This window comes from Pimephales promelas, chromosome 17, assembly GCF_988280905.1.
Source record: "Pimephales promelas chromosome 17, fPimPro1.hap1.1, whole genome shotgun sequence".
NCBI lineage: Eukaryota > Metazoa > Chordata > Actinopteri > Cypriniformes > Leuciscidae > Pimephales > Pimephales promelas.
The window spans coordinates 31,200,385-31,226,402 of NC_142785.1; the positions used below are offsets into that span (position 1 = coordinate 31,200,385).

Here is a 26,018-nt window from a genome sequence, read left to right on the forward strand (position 1 = left end):
TGTTTTAGCTTACGTCAAGGGCACCCAAGATGTAGGTGTCTTTGTTTCCGCAGTAGTTTCAATTTTGATATTTTTAGGTCAAACCGTTCTTGTCTATCAGTCATATAATGCAGGTCTATGGTAGGGGTGTGCGATATGACGATTTTTAATCGTGGACGATTAAAATGTCTCCACGATCTGCTTTTGAAGAAATATCGTAGTATCGTGTTACAGTGCATTCTATCAGTTCAGTTCTGGCGCCTCCGTCTCTCAACTGTACAACGCGACGTAGCCTACACATGATCACACGTTAAGGAATAGGTACGGGACACTGCAATTCACAAAAGTTCATTATTTGCATAAGCCTTGCCGGTTAAACATTTAATTCACGCGCTTATGCGCTTTTCTAACGTGCGCTTTCCTGACCGCATAACCTCCGACGCTCACAGGCACTAGAAGCCTGAAGTCTGTCAAACAGCGCCTGAATACTGGACTAAGTTATCTCTCGAGTCTTATTACGCTAATACTGTTAAATACACACAATGTTTACATAAACAGGCTATGTCTAAAGTGAAAGCAAACATTTGAGACAATATCTGGTGTAATATGCGTCTATATTAAACGCGTCGCGTGCTGGTCTAAAAGCCACAGGAATAAATATTACTGCCGCTTGTCCTTAAAGGGATAGTTCACAAAAAAAAAAAATAAATAAAATAAAATAAAAAATCCGTCATTATTTACTCACTCTAATGTTGCTCCAAACCTGTATTAATTTCTTTCTTGTGCTGAACACAAAAGACAATTTTTTTTTTTAATGTGGGTAACCAAACAGTTGCTGGTCCCCATTAACTTCCAGGAGAGAACCTATAAAAAAAAAACTATAAGGGGACCAGCAACTGTTCGGTTACCCACATTATTCAAAATAACTTTTATTTTCAACAGAAGAAAGAAACTTATTCGGGTTTAAAACATCTTGAGAGAGTAAATTAAGAAAATTTTGCAACTTGCAAAATATTAAAAGCAACTTGAAAAAGAATCGTGATAAAAAATCGTGATCGTGATTTTCCTGAAAAAATCGTGATATGATATTTTTTCCATATCGCCCACCCCTAGTCTATGGTCACCACCTCAAAGAGCATGCACAGAGAAGACAAAATTAAACATGATTTAATGACTCATAAATGTAAGTACACATTGATGGCCTAAGACACGAAACGAGCGGTTTGTGAGGGACAACGAACAGTATTTATATTGTTTTTACTAAGCTAAAACATAGCAAAAATTTATTTCAAAGTGAACTATCCCTTTAAGAAACTACATGTACTTGCTAGAGGGTTAATATTAGGGTTTGGTTTGGTTAAGGGTAAGTTGCGTGTAATTATGCGTAATTTAGAGTTATTACATGTAACATATGTAACAATGAAACTGTGAAATAGAGTGTAACCAAAAATTCAATACACAAAGTTTAGCCAAAAGATTAAAGATTCACAGTGTAATATCTGCTCACTAATATTAAACTAGAAAAGAACAAGTGCGTCAAGGCAAATTTTGCGGTTGGCTTGAAAGTTGAGTTTAAAAAGTCCCAAAACTTTAAAATATGTTATTAAAATAGTTAAGCTTGTGTATAGAATAAAGCCATGAAAACACAAGTTAGTGAAATAATGTTACCTTAAATAAAAAAAAATATATATATATTTTTATCAATGGTTTGGTGTTTCATTGTAAACATTGTGGATGCAGATGACATTAATCCTCAAAAATCAGCATATAATCCACTTGTTAGGCAATTGCAGTCGTTCTGGACAGAATAAAGCACACGAACACGCTCACGTCCTGCTCTCTTCAAGAGGCACATTACATCTTGAGGCAACAGGAAGCCGAATAAAGCACGTTTGATAAAGTGAAACTCGCCAAGACGTCTCGCTTTACAACAGAGCGTTGAAAATCACCCAGTTCCTTTTATATCCAATCTTAAATAGCTGATCGATTCAGACTCAGAGCTGATAAAGAAACCGTGTACCTTGCTCTTCCAGGATCCCATTTGGTACTTTCTTGTCGACGGCTGTGATGACAGCTTTCCTTTGGCCTTTCAACCTGAAAAACAAAAGCAGGGTTAAACATATCAGGAAAAGAGGATTTATATCACAATCCAGTCTTCAAGTGTGTCTCACCAACGAAAACTCGAGCTCTTTTTCATCAGAGGTGCTGTTTCTCCACGGACACACGCTATACAACACACTCTCTGCTACAACCATGCGAAAATCTGTGGGTTTACCTCTATGTATGAGTGTGTGTGTGTGTGTGTGTGACAGCATGTCTCAGTTCCTGTCCCTCCCTTAATCAGAAATGGGCGGAGCTTGTGAGCATGACAGACTCACAGTTAACAACTCTCAGTGTGTGTGTTGTGTGCCATACCTGTGGCAAAACCAGGTCAGCAACCCTAGAAAAAGCAGCAAGACGGACAGCCCCAGCAGTATGGGCAGGATGTGTGTGTGGTACGAGTCCCCTAAAGGAAGAAGGAGAGGCAGTTCAACCCACGGTGAACAAAAGAACAGGAAACTGGCCCACGAACAGAGCCGCCGGAGCCGGAACAGACACACTTAGCGTTTAAGTGAGGTATGGCAGCCAGTCAAGCGAAGGCATTATTGGTGATTTAATGGAGACGCTGGAGCTGTTTTGACTGCGGGGATAAGCATCGCTCATTCATTTAACAGCAGGTTTGACAAGAATCACCCGCTAAACCCCGCGATCAGCACTTTACGGCAGCAGTCTGCGTAATCCACCGCAGATTTAACACAAATACACACTAATGCTTACGTAATGCTTAAACGCTGACAGCGACCAGGGAGGATTCAAATTTCATCTCGCTGCTGAATGTTACACAACAAAAAATGGTTAAGAGTATTGGTTGGTTCACATTTTGAGCACTGAGTTTACAACAGTTTTACAGTTGTTTGTGAGAAATGCCTACTTTTTCTTATCATTTTATAGAGGTTGCAATCCAAAAAAATAAATAAATAAATAAATAAATCCCAATTTTCCAGTTTCCAGGTCTGAAATTGTCTCAAATCTAAAATAGCTTCAACAAATAAAATGACTGTTTTTCATTAAAACTGCAATGTACTACAATGCATTCTGGGCATTTTATATATATATATATATATATATATATATATTTTTTTTTTTTTTTTTAAATAAAAAATTTATTAAAAATTAAAAACTGTAAAAAAAAAATTATATGATCAATAATGTATGAAAACATGCTTAGACTCATCAAAATAAGAAATTTTCAACTTTTTTTAAGTTATACAAGTTTCAACCCATTCTTTAAGGTAGTTAATGTAATTTAAGTTGACTTAACATCAAAGTTGATTGTTCTGAATTTAAGGAAGCATTTTTTACAGTATGTGTGTGTGAATAAGGTGACATCATCTAGCGCCACCTTGAGTCAAACAGCTGTGTCATAGGATCCTGTTTTCACACATCAAGTCAATGACTCTCACAAATACCAAAAATGAATGGAAGTACAACAGACAATAAAACAAAGATGGATGGATGGATTATTTGATTGCAAAATAATACCATATACAGCCTATATAAGACGATCTAAAGGTATTTTTCTTTATTTATGAATTTATCTTCAGTGATGGAAAAATAAATTATTTTGTGTGTACGATAAATGTAATAAACTCTACAAGAAAATGCTCAATTTATTATTATTATTATTATTATCAACTATAAATGATGAGCACTTACCAGTGTCATGGGTCACTGTTGAATTGTTTGTGTCTGGAGCTTCTGTTACAAAAAAAATAAGGACCATTGTGTCTGCAAGAGAAGAAGAGAGCATATCAGTAAATTATTTAGAAATATTCTGATAATTTCCTTACTTATGATACTCCAATTAAAAACAGCAGAGCAGAAAGACATACAGCAGTGCATTACTGGACACAGACGTTTCACTGCTTTTCCACTAGATGTCACCAGAGTCATTTAAATAGAGTTCCAGTACACACACAGACACACACTTTCAATCCGAGAGCATCTCTGCACTGACAGGCTCGACGCAAACTCTTAAACTTCACTTTCACATGATTATTTAGTTTTAAGTGCACGTGTAATACACAAAAATGTGCTATCAAGCGGATTAAAAAAAAATCCTTATCTGAATTAATCTAGAATTTAGAATTCAACAATCTGAATTAAGAGGTGTTAGAAGGCTCATCTGATTCTTAATCTGTTCATTATTAAAGTATTTGTTCGGGGGGAAAGCAGATTACGTACTGTTCCCCATCCGTGGTGTGTGGCGTTCGCCTTAATCTGCATATCACATGATTGACACATTAAGCAGTGGCAGAAGAAGACAAGACTGAGTCTCTCCTCATAATGTGCTCTCACTCATTACTCAAACAGTGCATGATAAAATATGCATCATACTTTTGGTTAGGGGCATATTTTATTCCTTAACCCATAGTAAAAGTAAAAGAGATGCTTGAAAGACTAGTAAATGCATGAGTGTTATGTGCTTGTGAATGTAGGCCGGCCTCTATCTCCTCTATCTGGAAGGCAGATGTCGTGGGCTACTTCTGGGAAAAGCCACAAGAATTGATTCAGTCTCAGTTCTGCTATCAGCGCTGCTCGAGCGAGATAAGATACTCCACAAAACCCCCACGCACAGCCGCCGATGCTCTTCATTCAGAAAATGAAGTGGGTGCTGCTGCTAATTCACTAAACCAGCACAAAGTATATACAACACACACACCGGTTACAGACAGATCCCTGTGGTCCTGCAATGCCAAACACTCAAGAATCCACAGGAGTTCAAACTGCATGCCAAACTATCTGCAGAAAGTAGGGTAGTTCATGTGATTATACATCTGAATGCATGTATACTTTAAAACATTAACATGCTGATTTTACATTGATTTGCGTTAACAATCATTTCTGGTCTTATCGTGCATAATTCATTAGTGCAGGCTGTTTTAAATCTCTTATTCTCATCAAGGTTGCATTTATTTGATCAAATATACAGTAAAACAGTAATATTGTGAAATAGTATTATAATTTAAAAGAGCTGTTTCTATTTTAGTATATTCTTTGATGAATAGAAAGTTCAAAAGAACAGCAGTTATTTGAAATATAAATCTTTTGCAACAAACGTTTTTACACTCAATTTTTACCAAAATTGGGTCAAATATGGACAAACCCAAATGTTGGGTTAAAAATTTAGTTTAAAATTTTAACCCAACTTTTTAAATTACATTTCTAAACCAATGTTTGGGTTTGTCCCAAATTTGGGTTGAATAACCCAGCATTTTTTAGAGTGTGGTCACTTTTGATCCATGTAAGCCATTCTTTCAGTAAAGGATCAATTTCTATGTTTTATTAATTATTTCATTAATTATTGATTACTATTCATTAATAATTATTATAAAATTAATAAATAAATTATTCATTAATGTATTCATTATTTATTAAACTCTAAACAATGCTGGGTTGTTTGAACCGAAAATTGGGTAAAATATGGACAAACCCAACTTCAACTTTCACTTTCAACTCTAATTTTTTTAATTGCATTTTAACCCAACATTTGGGTTTGTCCATTTTTGACCCAATTTTGGGTTTAAACAACCCAGCATTTTTTAGAGTGTAGCATTTCTTTCTTATTAATTTCGTTATATTTCATTTCTATTAATTATTAAAATCTTTTAAAGAGTCCAAACTTTTAAAAAGAAGTGTATAAAACTGTATATTAAATCTGGATGAAAAAAAAAGACATCTTAAAACAGCTAAAATGATTTCCCAGTCTGACTACCTGCAAACACAACACCACAAAACATTGTTTTTATATAAAAAACAATGTTTACAATGTTTTAACATGTGTTATTGTCATAACACACAAAAAAACAGCTTATAAGGTTATTATAAATGTCGAAAAAACTTTTTTAAGTAAAATAAATAAATAAATAAATAAATAATGGAGTTACATCATCCAAAATATACACTTTCGTTTATGCATACATATTTGTTACCTAAAATCCTGATTAAAAACCCCAAAACCTAAAAACCCCAAAAAGTTCATGGGCATTTTTTTCGTGTTGCATTATTAGCGTACACCAGACTTTCTCCCTGGTAACCTCACAGACTGTCTGCATCATTTATCAGCCGGCAGTGAAACAAAGTGCTTTCTGGATCAGCCGCTGTGATAAACCGTGATCAAATGCTGCATTTTTCGCCAGTATCCCTGAACACACGGGCGACCGGACAGCAGCAGAGTGTTCGAGTCGATACACTATCCCACGGCGATTAATAAAGAGCCGAGAGCCGAGAGCTGCAGTCGCACAAAGACTGATGGCAGAATTATAATGAGAAGAAATGACCCTCCCCGTTTCATGCGGTATAAGCCCAGGGACACAACTGCACAGGTAAGCATGAATAAATATATATATATTCCATAGCATATAGACTGCATCCAAGTGAATGCATGCAAATGAACAGAATATTACAATTGCATATGCTTTTTATCCAGAGGAACTTCTGTATGTCTCTGTGGAGATACATGCGGTACAGTGGGGACAAGTTTTCCTGTTCAGTACACACACACACACACACACACACACTGCTGTGTTTTTGCAGGGACACAGTGGAAACTGTTAAAGTAAGTGGGGCAAATCAATGACACACATAAATCTTGTGTAGCCACACTTTACTGCAGGCAAACGGGTCTCTCAGACTCCAGAGTGTTAACACACTGTGTGGAGCTTCTCCCAACTCCCGTTTCTATAAAGACAAAGTTTACCTTTGAAAAAAAAAATTCAATAAATAGTAATCTGTCATCATTTACTCACCCAAAACATTTCTTCAATGGAACGATACAGGAATTGTACGAGTGTCTCTTTTTCACAATGACAGTGTATGAAGACGAAACAACAGAAAACAACATAAATATATCAAATTAATCCATATGATGTGTGTGCCATATCTAAGGCTTTGAACTCATATAGAAATATACTGAAATGGGTCATTACTCTATTTTTAGAAATAGAAAGAAATGAGTATTTTTATTCATTATTTATGATTTCTGAAGGATCACGTGACACTGAAGACTGGAGTAATCATGCTGGAAATTCAGCTTTGATCACAAGAACAAACTACATTTTTAAATATATTACAATAGAAAGAAATAGATATTTTATAATGTAATAATATTTAAAAATTTTACTTTATTTACTGTATATTTGATCAAATAAATGCAGTCTCGACGAGCAGAGGAGACTTCTTTTAAACACAAAAAACGGTAGTGAATACACTACAGTTTTTTTTAAAACAATTATTATTATTTATTTAATAAAAGTTACATATTACACAACACAGATGATGGTAAAGGCAGTCTAAATACCCTTAAAATATAGGATTTTTTTCTCTCTCTCTTACTGTTAGGTTTGTTTTCTTGTACTCATTTGTAATTATATTGCTTCCTTAATAATATATATATATATATATATATATATATATATATATATATATATATAGGAAATTAGCATGCGCAACTAAATATTTAATACTAATGAATAAAAAAAATGTGTGTCACCTAATAACCAATATGGTAGCAATATATTGTGCATAAAGTAAACAATGATATATATTTTTTTTGTAATCAGTCTGTAAACAAACTCAACACTATACTCTAAAAATTGCTGGGTTGTTTCAACCCAAATTTGGACAATATGGACAACCCAAATGTTGGGTTAAACATTTTATTTAAAAAAATTACAGTTGAAAGTGAAAGATGAAGTTGGGTTAAAATTTAAAATTAAATTTTTAACCCAACATTTGGGTTTGTCCATATTTGACCCAAATTTTTTAGAGTGATAATGTTAATTTTTACCTTTACATAATTACAATGATCGCCTGTCTTCCTCCTCCATCCCTCCTTCAGAGAGCATGTGACGTGTTTGCTGTGGTCAGGAGCGGTCTGCTGTATGCCCTCAGCATACAGGACACTTCTTAGAGTCATTACTAGTATAGATCATGGAGTGAAGCTAGCGGACAGGCTCCTTTTATACGATAGGCATTTGCAGATAGCCTTGGGTGAGGCCTTAACGTGTGTCGAAAACATCCCTGTATGCACTCGCTGTATTAAATGGTGAGGCTATCTCGGTTTGTGTCGAAGCTGCTAACCATGAATTAACGACGCTCTGTCGTGGGGGTTTGTAGCCCACACGAAAACTCCCAACGACTGCTTGGTCTATAAATGAGGAACACTCCTGTGTTCACACAGACATGTCATTTCCTTATGCAATCAGCAAAAGCATGTGTGTATGCATGTGTATGAAGTGTGTAAACGTACTTGGGTTGAATGTGCACTCTAAACCCTGCTGGGTTGTTTTAACCCAAATTTGGGTCAAATATGGACTAACCAAAATGTTGGGTTAAAAATGTAATTTAAAATTTTAACCCAACATCAACTTTCACTTTCAACTGTACATTTTTAACCCAACATTTGGGTTTGTCCATATTTGACCCAAATTGGGGTTGAACCAACCCTGCATTTTTTAGAGTGTAGCATTTCTTTCTTATTAATTTCGTTATAATTAATTTCTATTAATTATTAAAAACTTTTAAAAAGAAGTGTATATTTATTTTTATTTTTGTGTGCATTTTTTAGATTGTGTCTGTCCAAATTATCAATGCACCTGAAACTAATGTACATCATTCGATCTACACAGGCAGCATCCAAACTGAAATAGGACTATAAATAATCCGGAGAAACTTGCTTCCAAAAGAATTTAACAATAAAAATATTTCAATAATGTAAAAAGCATAAAAAAATGCACATCACACACGTAAATATTAACTCGAGATTCATAGTTTATTAGTATTTATCAAATAAAATCTAGTATACTCCCTCCTTCTCCGTGTAGACTGTTGACTAAACAGTAATTTTACAGATTGCAGGATCTGCTTACACAAAACATCAATACCAACCCACGACATGTTATCATCAGCTTATAATCATGTGACGCGTGTCTGTCTTACAGTAGAGATACCACCCAAAATAAGTGCAGAGGGAAAGACAACAAAATGCCTCAAACACTCGATGCACGCACACACTGCACCTCAACAGAAAATACTTAAAAAAAAACAAAAAAAACACAATCGTTACGTTAAAGCTGACGCGAGCGGTTTCTGCACTGCAAGTGTCAGTTAAGTAATCATGACTGTTTGCAGGGTGGTTTATCTGGGCATCAAGCATGGGTCACGCAGCCTGACCGGCTAAAAAAACACCAAAACTCATAGTATATGTTAGGAACAAGTGACAACGGCCTGTTGAATTATTAGCATCTCGAGTGTGCTTTAACTCAATGACTCCACATAGAAAAAAGGGTTCATTGGGGTTCTATACATGTTCTTTACTCAACTCCAAGAACATTTTATGCTAAAAAAAAGGTTCTATAATGACAAGAGAGAACTATTTTGCCACAAAGCTTCTTTTATAGGCTATTATTCATTCATATATTACATAATTCTGCAACATTTTGTCATTTTTTAAAACAAATTATTGTTTATTATACTGTTGTAGTAACTTCATGCTGATTTTTGGAGGAGAAAAACTGAAATGGCACTCTTCGAGTGATATTGATTAACTACATAAAATGATATAAATATATATATTTTCTAACCCCCATATCTTGAATTTTATGGTCATTCACATGCATTCATAAATACATTTTAGGGTCTTGATGTTTGTCAATAATATGAAATATTTAATCCGGAAAGGACAAAACAAACGAATGAACCCAAAAGACTCCATATAGAACCCTTATTATTGAACCCTTAAAAAAGGCTTCTGTATAGAACCTTTTAGGGGTTCCAAATACAAATACGTAGCGCTGATAAAACATTTTAAGGTTCTATATAGAACCTTTTCTTCTAAGAGTGAATACACCCCAAAAAACATTGTTCAGATGTTATAGATATTCAGAGATATATAGTGTGTGTGAATTACCTCAGTCTGGCTGGATCTACTTTAGCCGTGCGTTTCCCTGAAAATAAATGCACACCTTAAAACATCCGTAAAGCCCCGTTACAGTTTTTTTCATTTTTCGTCTCCGAGTTCCTCGCAGGTCTGACAGAAAGTCTTGTTTGAATGCCACTTGCTGCTGTTAAAGATGATTTTGGCACTTTTCTCCCCTCATATCATTCTGCTCTATCTGTAAATGTTATTTGACCATGATCTTCACAGAAAGACAGTGTGATTTTAACACTCTGACGTTCTCATTTCATCTCACTTAGCAACGCTGCCATGTGAAGAGCTCGTTCGCATTAAAATACGACAAGTGTTAAAGTGTTAAAGAACATACCACTTTAAGAAAGCAGAATAAGACAGAACACACACTGAAAAAAAAAAAAAATTTACTGCTTGTTTAAATTGCTTGGTTAAAATGAGCTTAAGCAACACAATTGCTATATATTTTGTCCAAAATTAATTTAATTGTGTGCAATCTGCTTAAATATGTAAAAATTAAGTTTGCTTAATCCGTTTGTGTTGCATTAACTGAAACTGGGCGGGTGCTTGTTAGTTCCCAGCATGCTTTGCATATGTTGAAATATAAATATAAATGTTGAAATTAGCTGATGAATCATGTAATTTTGATCATTTAAGATACTACTGGTAGTAAATAGTTGGCTATAGTCTAAAATTTGATTAGTGTGACACTAATTTAAACTATATTGCATTGGATGAATGGAGATTTGAATTAGAATACCTGAGTTTTATGAGTTGGTCTAAAACATTGCAAACTATTTGGGCTGACACTGTTAAATTAAGCTGTGCCAAACCAGAGTAAATAATTTGAATCAACCTTAATAAATTAAGTTGACCCAACGCAAGTACAATAAATTGGAATAACAGAATTGCATAATGCTAAAATAAAGCACGTTAATCATGTGGAAATCCTTTCCATGATTTTTTTTTATGTTCATTCAAGGAATTATTATTTTTTTAGTGTAGAAACGAGTCACAATTTTTGTGCTGTTTTTATGCAGTTAAATATTTAAACTGTATTAAATATATGAAATATATATTTAAATTGTCATGACGCGAAAAATCTAGTCCTGAAAACAGGCTTTTTTTCTATAGGCAAAATATAATTTGTTGCTCATTCCTTTTGTTTTCTGTATGAAATATGACGTGGTCTAGACAGGTTTCCAGCCAAATACTTTTTTTCATTCAAAGAGTTTTTTTTTTGTGTGTGTGTGTAGAAAAGAGTCACAATTTTTGTGCTGTTTTGTGCAGTTAAATATTTAAACTGTATTAAATATATGAAATATATATTTAAATTGTCATGACGCAAAAAATCTGGTCCTGAAAAACAGGCTTCTTTTTCATTAGGCAAAATATAATTTGTTGCTCATTCCTTTTGTTTTCTGTATGAAATATGACGTGTTCTAGACAGGTTTCCAGCCAAACAATCAACTAAATTGATTTTGATCTTTGCTGGACCTACTAAAGCGTTTGCTACAATACTGTCTCTGTGAATCGGGTCTGTAGGAAACTAAGCCAGGCACATTTGGTCTAATTCAAAGAAACCTCAAAGCCAAGTCAACCCTAAAACGAGTTCAATCAACACAAAGCAAAGGCCTTTTCATTTTCTCATTCTATCTTTTAATAATCCTTTTAGATCGCATTTAAGTTCTTTCAGTTTTCATTAATATCCTGTCTTATAAGACGAGGTCTTTATGCCCTTTTTATCTTTCTCGGGACGGTCCATCTGCCATGTGGGTTTTTATACACTGACCCATTTAAGAGAAAGAGACCCAACACACAAACCCACAGCGACCACCAAACAACAGCATCATTAAAGCGAGTCTCGACCGTCGAGTTAACCCTCCACCCAACTTCCAATAACGGCGTGTTTGCCTTCGGCGCAAAGACACCTTGCATTAATGGGGTCACATCAGATATATAGAGATGATGCCAGCAGTCGCATCATCTTCCTGAGGGTTGCCATGGAAACGTGACAACCGATGTGGTTTGAGAAACGAAGATTGCGGCCTTGGGCTCTGCATGAGAAACACACACATAGGGTCACGCAAAAATGCATCAATATCGAGAACCCAGACCACGAAAAAGATCCAACATCATTTTTAGTACAGGTATATTTGATCATAACGTGACTCTACGTCGAAAATATTGACCACAAAATTCATTTCTGCTGGTTTAAAACGTGTATTTTTAGTCCAGAAACAATTCTCGTCGCTCATTTCACTCTGGTGCTTGCTGAAATATTCCCTGGAGAAACGCACACTGACACGCAAATCAATTCTGCTACAGCCATCCGCAGATTGAATTAGAAGCTAATGCTGGTTATGCATTAACGTGGATTTAAACAAGCATATTGCATTAGTCATACAACTAAACCCTGTTGCCAAATCTTTAAATAAATCAACCCGCTTGAAGCCAAAGGGTCGACCGAAAGAGGTGCTAAAGGCATGTTTTTAACAAACATTGTTTCTCTATTACTTCATAGAATTTATTTAATCAAAAACTGAAAATTATGACAATATTGTCCTGTTCCTTTAAGCTCAGCAATTTTAGAACATACACTCTTAGAAAAAAGGGTTCATTGGGGTTCTATATGAAGCATAGGGTTCCAAAGAACCTTTTATGCTAAAAAAGGTTCTATAATGACAAGAAAGAACCCTTCTGGCTCAAAGGTTCTTTATAGGCTATTATTCATTCATATATTACATTATTCGGCAACATTTTGTAGTTGTAATTAAATTATTGTTTATTAAACTGTTAATATCACATTTTAATCATGCTGATTTTTGGAGGAGAAAAACTGAAATGGCACTCTTCGTGTGATATTGATTCACAACATAAAATGATATAAATATATGTACATTTTCTAACCCCCATATCTTGAATTTTGTGATCATTCACGTGCATTCATAAATACATTTTAGGGTCTTGATGTTTGTGACCAAAGTCCATCGCACGCCTGCAGGTGATAGGTGCGTCGGATAATAAGACCAGACTAGCTAGTCATTTAAGCAGATAAGGAACTCCCGCACACTATCGTTACTTGCACTTTTAAATGAAGTTTATTCACACACGACGTTTCGTGTCACACCACCTTCGTCAGGAGTATCAGGGTCTGGATGTTTGTTAATAATATGAAATATTTAATCCGGAAAGGACAAAACAAATGAACCCAAAAGGTTACATATAGAACCTTTCTCCTGGTTACAAAGATTGAACCCTTAAAAAGGCTTCTGTATAGAACCTTTCAGGGGTTCCAAATACGTAGCGCTGATAGAACATTTTAAGGTTCTATATAGAAAAGAAAAATAAAGAAAAAAGAAGTGTTATCATTAATAAAAACTGAAAATAAATCTATTAAAGTGCATTTTTGTAAAATGCAATGATGCTGAACTAATGTGATATTTGAATATTAGAAGAAAAACTTACAAATAAAATAAGTTAAGCTAAAGTGACAAATAAAACTGAAATAAAAATATACTAAGAAATCAAAATGGACTATTCTTGTTTTTATTGAATATTGCAGTATAAATGAATATAAAAGTACACTGTTGTAAATATATATATATATATATATATATAGTTTTCCTGTCCATATTGTTAAGAATTTTCCAGTAAAACACCCCACTGTTTACTGAAAGGGACCAACACCTGGCCAGGCCAATAAAATGGAACAATATTTAACTGTTCCATGACCACACGTAAATTTCAAACAGACACCCAGTTTTATGTGCATCTGGTAAACTTGTCTTTGAAGCGAGTGTGTGCCGACAGATGTGTGTCACAGGCAGTGCCAGCTGAGCTTTTACCTTCTACAGTTCAACAGCTGATCTTCACAGCCAAGGTAACCTGTGATTTCACATGAAACGAAAGGCCAGATCCCCAAATACAAATTAATCCTGAACAGATCAACATTAGCAGATTCATTCTGGGGTTTAGCTATAATTTAGTTGAGTGATGCACATTTGGTGTCAAATCTGCACTGATGAACTTGACGTTATTAAGAGATTGATATTTGGCTGGATTAAAAACAGGTGAGAAAACTGTAACATACTATTTATACATGTCCATGTCAAAAATATATATAATAATAACCAGAGAGAGAGAGAGAGAGAGAGAGAGAGAGAGAGAGAGAGAGAGAGAGAGAGAGAGAGAGAGAGAGAGTTTAATATATATAAAATATATTAATATATTTAATATATACTAATGTTTAATATACTGTATATATAAACATAATTATTTATTATGCTGGGAAATTCATTAAGTTGAGAATTGATTTGCATGATGTTTTATTTCTAATCTTCTCTTGTTGAATTGTTGAAGTTTCAGTTTTGACATGTAAATGAAATGTAATATACACACTCTAAACAATTCTGGGTTGTTTGAACCCAAATTTGGGTAAAATATGTCATTTCAAATTTTAACTCAACTTCAACTGTACATTTTTTTAACTGCACTTTTAACCCAAATTCGGGTTGAAACAACCCAGCATTTTTTAGACTGCACTATTTTGAGCAAACATAAAACTGCCTTCATACACTTAAAGTCTAAACTATTATTTAAAACAATGCACATTCACATAGACAATACATTTGTAAATGCTACTAAAGTGAATTTTGTCTCATGAATATTAATAAGCTTAACGTGACTATACAGCAACAACACAGCATCAGTGTGCAAGCTAATTAATTATTCATGAGCCCAGCCCAGTGATTCTATACAGTGACATCACAAGCCAGTTGTATTGCATCAGAAGACTTGGAACATAGAGCACAAGTCATATGAACTACTTTCATTTTATTTGATGATGCTTTATACAGCCTTTCATATTAAAATAAACAGGTTATCCCATGTCATATCACAACCAGCTTTCCAGAGCATGCTCGAGCTTTTATTTTGACGTAACTCAGCAGGTTCAGTCAGAACATTCTCACCCTGCAGAATTCCTCAGAGACTGTTTCCAGATGCCCGGCTCTCAATATGACAGACTTCAGCACGACGTGTGTGTGTGTGTGGGAGCAGACTGCCAGTGCCATGTTGTTGATTAAGGTTGCATAAGGCTGTTTTTCGCTCCGATTGGCTTGTGAGAAAGAACTATAAAAATCTGGGACGCACTGGATTTACACTGAGCGCCATTGTCCTGATCACACACACACACACACAAACAATCTCTGCACAAACACACATTTACAACAAGAAGCCACTGATCTGAGCCCCTTCAGGCCAAGTGTCTCTCTCTCGCTCTCTCTCTAGGCCGGGTCACATGAGGGGTGGCATCATACAGAGGGGGCGTGGCCACGGCCAACACAAACTGACACATCAGAGCAAATAAAGAGGTAAACATAAGATACTCCTAGCTTCCAAAAACCCACAGCTGCAATCTAACAAAATCTGAGACCGAATCACAATATTCTTTGAGTTTAAAGTCAACATGAAGCTGCATTGGCAAACCATTCTGCTGACGCATTTCTGAATGAAGAAGAATAAAAGAATAAAAAGTGTAGGCCGGGACTTGTAATGCAACACTGTTTGGTAACGGCAAACTAAAATTACAATTATTCAAAATAATTGTCATTTATTAATATCAAGCTGAAATAAAGTATAAACCGTAGATGACAAATTGTAACCTAAAAATAAGCTACTAATCGAAATGAACGTCACGTGTTTAAATTGAAGTACTAAGATTACTAAAACTAAAATAAATAGAAATTTAAAGCTAAATAACACTAAAATTAGAATTAAAGCCAATTCCAAATATTAATATAGTGAATGTGAATAATACTAAAACAACACTGCAAAGCAAGTTAGAATTTGATGCATTTTTATAATGAATTTTACACAATAAAACAAATAAATTATTTCAAGTATTAACTTTCTCATCATGCCTTTGGCTTATTAAAGGTGAAGTGTGTAATTTCTGCACCACTAATATCACCAAATAGAATTGAATAACTAGATCCCAAATACCACATGGTTATGTTAATCTAACATAAAACTGCACGCTTCACCTTTAACGCCATATACTGGACAGATATTGCAGTGAAATTAAACAGCCAATCAGAGTACAGCTCTCACCCTAAGCCCCGCCCACCCATGACTGATTGGATTAGAAGAATGCCAGTCTCCGTTGAGGACACTAAACCAAGGGGAGCTGTGACATTATAACACGCTCTGATGAATCAGATGGTTCATTGTGAGAGAGAAAGAGTGTGTGCACACGTGTGTGTGTGCTGGCATTTTATTAATGAGACATGAAATCCATGCAGGAAAGCAGGAGAGGGCAATCCCAGCTTTGATTGGTCCTGAGCCGAGACAGCGCAGGAAATGAAACGACTCAAACGATCGTAAAGAGAGAGATGAGAGATCGAGCAGACAGAGGAGGAGAGACGTCTCTTGTGCTTAACCATTAAAGACGCGGAAACGCCGAACAATTCATCCACATTCCAAACCGTCTTATTCACAGAATGTTTATAGACATTGAAGCTCCAAAAATGAAAAAAAAAAGCACCATAAAAGTATTACAAATGTAGTCCATGCTTCTTGTGCATTATATTCCAAGCCTTTCAAAGTCACATGATAGCTCTGAATGAAAAATCACATTCAATCATTTCATCATTCAATTCAATCTTTGATGACATGGGGGTGAGTAAACTATCAGCAAAAGTTTTTTTTTTTTTTTTTTTTTTAAGTGAACTACTACTTTAAATTTGTGCTCATTCTTCACTTTAAGCTATCATATGACTTCATAATCTTTGAAGACAGCACACCGATCATACAGACTACTTTCATGCTGCTTTTTAGTCATGTTTGGTCCCCATTCAGCCAAGATACTCTCTCCTTTCACGTTCTACAGAGGAAAGAAATTCATTCAGGTTTGGAACGACATGGATATTCTGCTGTGAGAGAAGAGAGCAGCAAAGCTCCTGTAAATATCACAGTGTGATGAACGATAACAATCAGAAGGACAACATTCAGTTTGAGATCTGAACGGCTCTTCGGACACTTCCACTTGACAGAACGGGACACATAAACAGGGTTTCTGATGAGCAATTGTGAGTGTACACTCTTAGAAGAAATGGTTCTATTTAGAACCAGAAATGGTTCCATCCCCCGCTTCATATATGGAACTCCAAAATGGTTCTATATAGAACCATTTTTTTTTTTGGTAAAAGGTTCTATTGGCCAAGTATGGAACCCCAGGGTTCTATATAGAACCCAGAGGAACCCTTTTACCTTTTAGGGGTTCCAAATACGTAGCGCTAATAGAACCTTTTAAGGTTCTATATAGAACCTTTTCTTCTAAGAGTGTATACATGTTAGTATCGGGCTCATGAATGTACGCGTGGTTCGCAGTGATTTTGCTTACAATATAAAATCAACCAATACTGTAATTAATCGCAATGATTTTAACGTGCTTTTATTTGGCCAATGTACTGTCATTTAATCGTCTGCAGCAAACATACCGAACAGCTGAATCGGTTTAAACTGTTTGTTGTAATAAAATTATTCAAAACTAAAAATATATATATAACTATAAAACATAATTCTTTTAATTATTTAAAACCATTTTATGTGGACTTTTTTTCCCTGAATCTAATTTGGAAAAGTCAACTATTTAAACCATTTCAGAAGAAATAAACACAAATATGCATAAAATGTTCAGTTTTTTTTTTTTTTAAGAAACTAATAGTTTTTGTTTAGCTTTAAACTGTCCACAAGTGACAAAGACATTTATAATGTTACAAAAAAAGTAGATAACAAATAAATTCTGATCTTTATTAATCAAAGAATCCTGATTTTTTATAGCGTTTTTACAAAAATATGAAGCACTGCTTACATAATTGATAATAATAATATTTTTTTCTTGAGCCGCAAATCAGGAAATTCGAATGATTTCAGAAGGATCATGTGACACTGAAGACTGGAGAAATGATGCTGGAAATTCAGCTTTGATCACAGGAATAAATTCTATTTTAAAATATATTCAAATAGAAAACATTTATTTTAAATTGTAATTATATTTTAAAAAATAATAATTTTTGATTTAAAAAAAAATGCAGCCTTGGTTTGCAGCATATACGAGACTCATACAGTATGTATGTGTGTGTGTAGCACATGCTGTCCACCATCTGCCGCCTGATAAGTTATTTCCTTTCCTGTACAGCCAGGTTTCCTGCTCGAGTCTGAAACACTTCTTAGCCTTTGGATGATATACATTCACTTACACACATTCCTTAAACAAGTCCTGAACACTAGTGCACACATGCACAGACTCACAAACACACACGCGCACGGTCTATCCACAGACGCGTTTGCACACAACCCGCTGGAATCTGTCCATGTTTTCAGGCCTCTGTGGAGCGTTTGGTAACAGATCTGATAATGAGAAACGCTGTGCCAGTGGAGCAGCAATAACAGGAACAATGAGAAAACAAAAACAACAAGAAAAATCCTTTGAATATTCCTGCAGACTGAGAGGATCAGAGAGTGTGTTGAACATGCAGCTCTTGTATGTGTGAAAAGACCAAATGAAAATGAACCCCACAGACCACACTTTCTACGCTTGACTTATTTGAATGAAACTGAATCTTATAACCATTGGTGTGCTTGTGTGAACATAAAATGATACAAAGCACAAAGCTCATCGTGTTTTGTGGTAAACAAAATTAAACAAAACATTTTACTTCTCAATTAAATGCAGGATGTTCCCTTAAAGGAGCAGTTCACTTTTAACAAAACTTTTGCTGATAATTTACTCACCCCCATGTCATCCAAGATATCCACGTCTTTCTTTCTTCAGTTGAAAAGAAATTAAGGTTTTTGATGAAAACATTCCAGGATTTTTTTCATATAATGGACTTCAATGGGGTCCAAACGGTTCAAGGTCCAAATGAGAGTTTCAGTGCAGCTTCAAAGGGCTTTAAACGACACCAGGCAATGAATAAGGGTCTTAATCTAGCGAAACGATCGCTCATTTCAAATATAAAAAAAAAAATCTTTTTTCAAGTTATTTCGTTTGTTGAATGAACCAAATGAATGAAAAAAGATTCCTTAGTTTTAAAGAACGAGTTCGAACAGGAGAGTCACGAACGCGCATCACAGAACAGAGCAAGGCGAACATTTGAGCTTATACTGTAAAACTTAAACTTTTGTATTTATTTTTGAAATGAGCGATCGCTTCGCTTGATAAGACCCTAATTCATCGTCTGGTGTCGTTTAAAGCCCTTTGAAGCTGCATTGAAACTCTCATTTGGACCTTGAACCGTTTGGTTCCCATTGAAGTCCATTATATGGAGAAAATCCTGGAATCTTTTCATCAAAAATCTTAATTTATTTTCAACTGAAGAAAGAAAGACATGGACACCTTAGATGACATGGGAGTGAGTAAATTATCAGCAAAAGTTTTTTTAAAGTGAACTACTCCTTTAATCTGGTCATATCATGGGATATTTCTATTGTTTTTTTTTTTTTTAAATGACTGGTGCAGGACACTTTGACAAACGGTGGACTTAAGAGCAACAGCAACAACAAAAAAAAACGTTACTGACTTTTTTCAGCCTGTATTTACTGAGGAAAGGTTTTGCTCTTACCTTGAGCAGTGAGGTTTCAGTGTTTGATTTGGAGGTCCATTGTAGCCGGCGAGCTGTAGGAGGAATCCAACGTCACATCGCTCCTTCAGACTTAAAAATTTGCCTCATACTCTCTCTCTCTCTCTCTCTCTCTCTCTCTCTCTCTCTCTCTCTCTGAGATATCTATCTATCTATCTATCTATCTATCTATCTATCCATTTCACAGATCCACAAAGTGAACAGGTGCAGCAGAATCCCGGAGCTCAACGCAGCAGCACAATGATTCCTGGAGGGAGAACAAGAGAGACAGACACAGGTCAGATGTTTGTTCAGGTAATTACGTAAGCCAGTCATTATTGCTAAATAAACCCTGACAGGGTCAGGCCTTGTTGTGTAGTGCAATAGTCGGGTTTCGGAGCTAAAAACTCAATTTGTTCTCCATTAGGAAATTGATTTTAACAACAACAACTTACAAACCTTTAAAGACAGACAAACTATCCATATATAAATAAATATAATCCATATATTTGCTTTTGCTTAAACTGCCAGCACACATTATTTCAGCTTATTTTTAAAATAATTGTATGTGAAATATAAATAATAATAATGTTTAAAAGTGGAATTCCTGGTGAAAAATGACATTACCCATGATGCTGTAGTAAATTACACTCATCAGAGAGGGAAAAAAAGCAACACACAAAATAGTTCTTGGCTCCACCCACTTTCATGAAGCACATCCTCAACATCCTTAAATATTTGTGTGTATATATATATATATAAGTGTATATATACGTATATATATATATATATATATATATATACACATATACACATATACATATACGCATATACAAAAAAGCCATTAAAGTACAGTTTTTTACCTTTGTGTTTTTGTTCGACTTTTCAAAAAATGTTTTTGCTTCAAATCAAAGTGTCTAATGTCATGATTCACCTCGTTGACTTGACTTGGTTCATGGCTATAACTCTTTAACAAATATTTTAAAATCCCCATGGGGAAAATTAATGAAAAAATAATACTACTGCACTCTAAATATTCAAATAAATAAATGTATTATGGCCACATGTTAAATAAATGTGCATAACATCAGAAAATGTAAAAAAAAAAAAAAAAAAAAAGTTAGTTTACTGTAAAGTAAACAAGCTGAACTGCTCATATTTCCATTTTATGCAAAATATATATTTTACAAAATAATTTGAGTCTAAAGAAGAAAATGAAAGCACTATGTCTAACCAAGTTGTGTGACATGTGATATAGGGAGAAAAGGCAACGAAAAAGCATACCAAGACCAGAACACTGACAGTAAACAGGCTGAATAATTATATTATGTTTGAAGAAAGAGACCACAAAGTGATATGAGAAACTATATGCGAAATTGGTTGCCAGGGACAACACAACAGCCAATTATACAGTAAGAGACAAATATTTGCCTGTAGAATTGCATGACTGACCAATCAGAATCGTGTATTCCAGAGAGCCATGTACAGTAATAATAATCTTGACACAATGAGAATATAATAAGGATAATGAACACAGGGTCTTAAGATCTGATTCTCCACATGTGGCCTGGCCTTGATACACAGGCAAAACACACTGAACTGTACATGATGGTAATAACCATGTTCAATCGTCAACTAAATCACATTTTATTTAGTCATTACTTTGTGAGCCACGGTTTGCTGAACAAAAATTATCCTACACAATTTCAACCTATTTGCTGCCCTGTTTTCAGACAACATATGTCAGACTTTGTCTCAATAACATCATCAAGATAATGTCAATGGGAAGTCTAATTTTCACCCATTATATCATCCAATAGGCCAAACCCAGCTTCTCCTCATCAAATATACTCAGGATTTGAGTATTATTCATGTCTGTAGTACAGATAATGCAGGACGAGCTAATCGTTAAAGTTAGAGCAATCTACACCTGCATTATATGACTGACAGACAAGAACGGTTTGACCTAAAAATATCAAAATTGAAACTACTGCGGAAACAAAGACACATACATCTTGGATGCCCTTGAGGTAAGATAAAACATACCAAAAATTCATTTCAGTGAACTATCCCTTTAACTTTAATGAACGAGTCCTGTTAAACACAACCATTTCAAATACATAAATTACATAGGAAATCGACTTCACGCCTCGCTTACATCAAGCTCACTGTTGCTGTTTGCAATTGGACTGAATACATTTAACAGTTCCAGATATTTCACCAACATAAGCCACCACCCAGGATTTGATTCAAATTCAGCAGCCGTCAGTCCATCAGATTCAGAAGGCGTTTTTCAAATGGAAACCGCTCTCGGCATCGCCACACATCGGAGCCTGAACGAAGAGATAGCTTCTGTGTGTCACATAATCCCAGCTGCCCCTCCAGAGGATGCCATACAGGAATTTAAATGAGAAGGAGAGATCGAATGGAGTGGGAGGAAGGTTTTGGATAAAGAGTGAAAAAAGGACAGACAATTGAGAGACACTGTGAGGAGGAGGAGACGTGACCAAGTACAATTTATCTACCTGGGAAAAGCTACATATAAAATTTTCACCCTTGAGCTTTCCAAGCCGGTGAACATCTAGTCTAAGCAACCGGCATGCTTGCGGGGTTACCATATTACACAGATTTTTGTTCTGACGCATGGAATTGTGGGTGATTTGGCCAAATCTCATTATAATTCAAGTGCCTTTAAATTGGCCATTAAATCAAAAGTGGCAATTCTCGAAATCTTCCATCAAAAACATTAGCATCTCCCCACCATCACAAAGAAATCTTTTCTAGTTCAAAAGGCCAATTTACACAGCTATACATAAAGAACACAAAACAATTGCTTATTCCATGCCAACTTTACCACGATAATAGTAAATAAATAAAACGTTTACCATGATAGGATATTGCATATTTCACAATTTGCCAAAAATGACAATGATAACCATGGTTTCCACCAGATTACCACTGTAAAATCATTATAATCAACATTTGATCTGAAACACTTGAAGCTTAAAGAATCAGTCATGTATTATTTGTATGTGTGTATATGTGTGTATATATATATATATATATATATATATATATATATATATATATATATATATATATACTGTATATATATATATACACACACACACACACACACACACACACACATATATATATATATATATATTTATACAGATCCACACACACACATATATTCATATATATATACATATATTCACACACACATATATTCATATATATATATATATATATATATATATATTCAACTTCTCTTTAAAGTCAATTTTTTTTTTATTTGAGTAAGAATTAATTTAATATTATATTAATTTTGTTGTGTGTGTAATATTAATATAATACAAAAATATAACATTTTTAGGGATGCATGATATATCGGCCAGCATATCGGTATCGGCCGATGTATATTCATTTTTAATGTTATCGTTATTGGCCTGGTAAGAAAATGTGTCCGATATATTAAAAAATTTAAAAAAAAATATAAATAATGTATTTTTGAATTTCTTGAAAAATGATTGAAATCTCTTTAAAAAAAAAATTAAAAACTGGTTCGGGACAACATGAGCAACGCAAATCTGTCATATCAGCTATACAACACTATAATGAGAACATCATTATAATTGAGTGCTTGGGAAGTGGATTTAATTGTGAAACTTTTGTTTTTGTAATCAGGCTCTCAAAATTAGATACAAATTTGGATTTAAGTTTATCGGCCGATATATCGGTTATCGGCTTTCAAATATAAAGAATTATCGGTTATCGGTATCGGCCAAAATTTTCATATCGGTGCATCCCTGAACATTTTACACATTTACTGTAAATACTCACACACAAAAAAAAAAATACATAAAACAATATTAACTGTCTTAACCAGGTGGGAGCAGTTATTAGCAGATTAATCAGCATCAGCATCTTTTCTTTCATGACTGAAACAGGCAATATATTACTATAATGCTTCCAAAAACAAATCTCCATGGAAATGTGTGAGGCATAACATCAATAATCGCACGTCTCTGTGCCTCTCTGTGTGTTTCTGTTGTCCCTGGTGAGCAGAAAAATGTCTGTGTAACCTTTAAAGAGCAGATGAAAGGATCAGATCACAGACGGGCGATGGCCTGCCCGTGAACTCATGTGATGAGGAGAATAAAAGCCGCTCTCTTCTAACATCTGATGCTCTCCACAGCGAGTGTCCTGCAGCTTCAGTTACATCATAACAGCCTTTCCTTCTCTGGATATCACAGCAAACCTGAGCACTGAACACACCAGAAGCATCCTGATGGTCTGTCAGTAGCCATTCACATCTGATTTATAGAATAAACCCGGCACAATAATGCATTAAATGCATGCAAAGCAAAGTTTTTCGGCCTAGAAAAGTGGCCCCTCATCAAAATAACTTTAAAGCTTAAATTGCACTTTTTTTGCAGAGTGGAATTAAATCCAAGTACTTCAGCAAAAATAGAAGTTGCATTTCTGCTTTAATTTTAGAGAAATGAGATGTGGCTGACAAGCTTTAAAAATGACAATAAAATAAAATAGCATTAAATTGCATGAAAAAAAAGAGCCGTGCAAATATCCCACAAAGCTCTGAACAATAACAGCACACCGCAATTCAACCTCACACACGAGTTATGCACCATGCTGATGGGTCAAGGGTTTTGTTCAAATCACCAATGCAAAGTATGAGCAATAACCTAAGCACTAATAATACATTATACAGTCAGAAAAGAAGGATTTGAACAGCTATTAAATGTGCAAAGGCCATTTGCGCTGCCATTTCATGAATGTGTAATACTGCTGTGTGTGTCCCGTCACCTTTAGCCTCTCCTGAGATGCTAAACATCCCTGAATGAGCGCTGTTTGTCAGAAAAAGCAGAAAAAAATGCACGAACAAAGGCAGTTTCACTTATATCTGTGCTTCAAAAGTGCTGTGTGTGTGTGTGTGTGTGTGTGTGTGTGTGTGTGTGTGTGTGTGTGTGTGTGTGTGTGTGTGTGTCCCTGGGCAAGAATCACACTAATTAGCAGTGTTTGTTCTGCCAGTAGACAGTCTTCTAGCACTGGAGATCAGGGTTTATATTTAAAACCTCCATTAACATGCAATATATCTGAGCAAAGAGCAGCTACAATTTGCCAGGATTACAGCAACGGTCCTGTAAATACTCAACAAAGCCTCTTTGACTGAAAGTTTAGTCATGTAATGTGCACATGTGCGTGACCCGCACATTTGGGTTTAACGGTGATTCAGGATGGATTTATCAATAGCCGCTCCTTATGTGACTCACCCACATTCACAAGAGCTGAAGACCAATTAATAATGTTTTTAATTCAACAATTCCTGGTCGCTCCGCTGAAAACGGCCCTGCATGTTCAGACTAGTATGATAAAATCCCTCGCTAACCTTGCCTGTGCAAAATCATATCTAATCTTATCCACTCTTGCAGAACTCAACAAGCTATTCTTAATAATCGACTAATGTAATGATTATTAGAACTATTAAATCAACAATTTGGATGGTTAATTTAATAATTTTACCTTTAATCAACTAATAAAGAAAAGAAGTTCATTTGAAAGTTTTACTAAAACTTAAAGGAGTGGTTCACTTTTAAAAACTTTTGCTGATAATTTACTCACCCCCGTGTCATCCAAGATGTCCATGTCTTTCTTTCTTCAGTCGAAAAGAAATTAAGGCTTTTGATGAAAACATTTCAGGATTTTTCTCCATATAATGGACTTCAATGGGAACTAAACGGTTCAAGGTCCAAAAGACAGTTTCAGTGCAAAGTACAAACTGTTCAAAGGGCTTTAAACGATTCCAGACGATGAATAAGGGTCTTATCAAGCGAAACGATCGCTCATTTAAAAAATTAATAACAAAGTTTAAGTTTTATAAGCTGAAATGCTCGCATTGCTCTGTTCTGTGCAACGTGTTCGTGACTTTCCTGTTCAAACTCGTTCATCAAAATGAACGAATCTATTTTCGAGTCATTTGGTTGATTCAACGAACGAAATGAATGAAATGACTCGAAAAAAGATTTGTTCATTTTGATGAACGAGTTCGAACAGGAGAGTCACGAACGGGCATCACAGAACAGAGCAAGGCGAGCATTTCAGCTTATAAAACTTAAACTTTGTTATTTATGAAACGATCGTTTCGCTTGATAAGACCCTTATTCATAGTCTGGAATCGTTTAAATCCCTTTGAACAGTTTGTAGTTTGCACTGAAACTCTTATTTGGACCTAAAGTCCCCGAGAAAAATCCTGGAATGTTTTCATCAAAAACCTTAATTTCTTTTCAACTGAAGAAAGAAAGACATAGACATCTTGGATGACATGGGGGGGGGGGGGGGGGGGAGTAAATTTTCACCAAAACTGTTTTTTTAAAGAGAAC

The 26,018-nt window shown here is 35.1% G+C and overlaps 1 protein-coding gene across 6 annotated transcripts in view; it reads right to left on the reverse strand.

Annotated features, from left to right (window-relative positions):
• Nucleotides 1–26,018, reverse strand: part of ptprea (protein tyrosine phosphatase receptor type Ea) — an 85,986-nt gene that overhangs the window by 24,332 nt on the left and 35,636 nt on the right. For 4 of the 6 annotated variants that reach the window (XM_089122364.1, XM_089122362.1, XM_039665364.2 and 1 more), the window contains exons 2-5: nt 19,618–19,882; nt 3,736–3,807; nt 2,395–2,485; nt 2,000–2,073 (exon numbers count right to left, since the gene is read on the reverse strand). In XM_089122364.1, the coding sequence (XP_088978490.1) occupies nt 2,000–2,073; nt 2,395–2,485; nt 3,736–3,802 (232 nt within the window). In that variant the 5' untranslated portion in view covers nt 3,803–3,807; nt 19,618–19,882. Of the gene's footprint in view, nt 1–1,999; nt 2,074–2,150; nt 2,284–2,394; nt 2,486–3,735; nt 3,808–19,617; nt 19,883–26,018 lie in introns of those variants that run through there. The other 2 variants (XM_039665366.2, XM_089122365.1) reach the window with 1 other exon arrangement.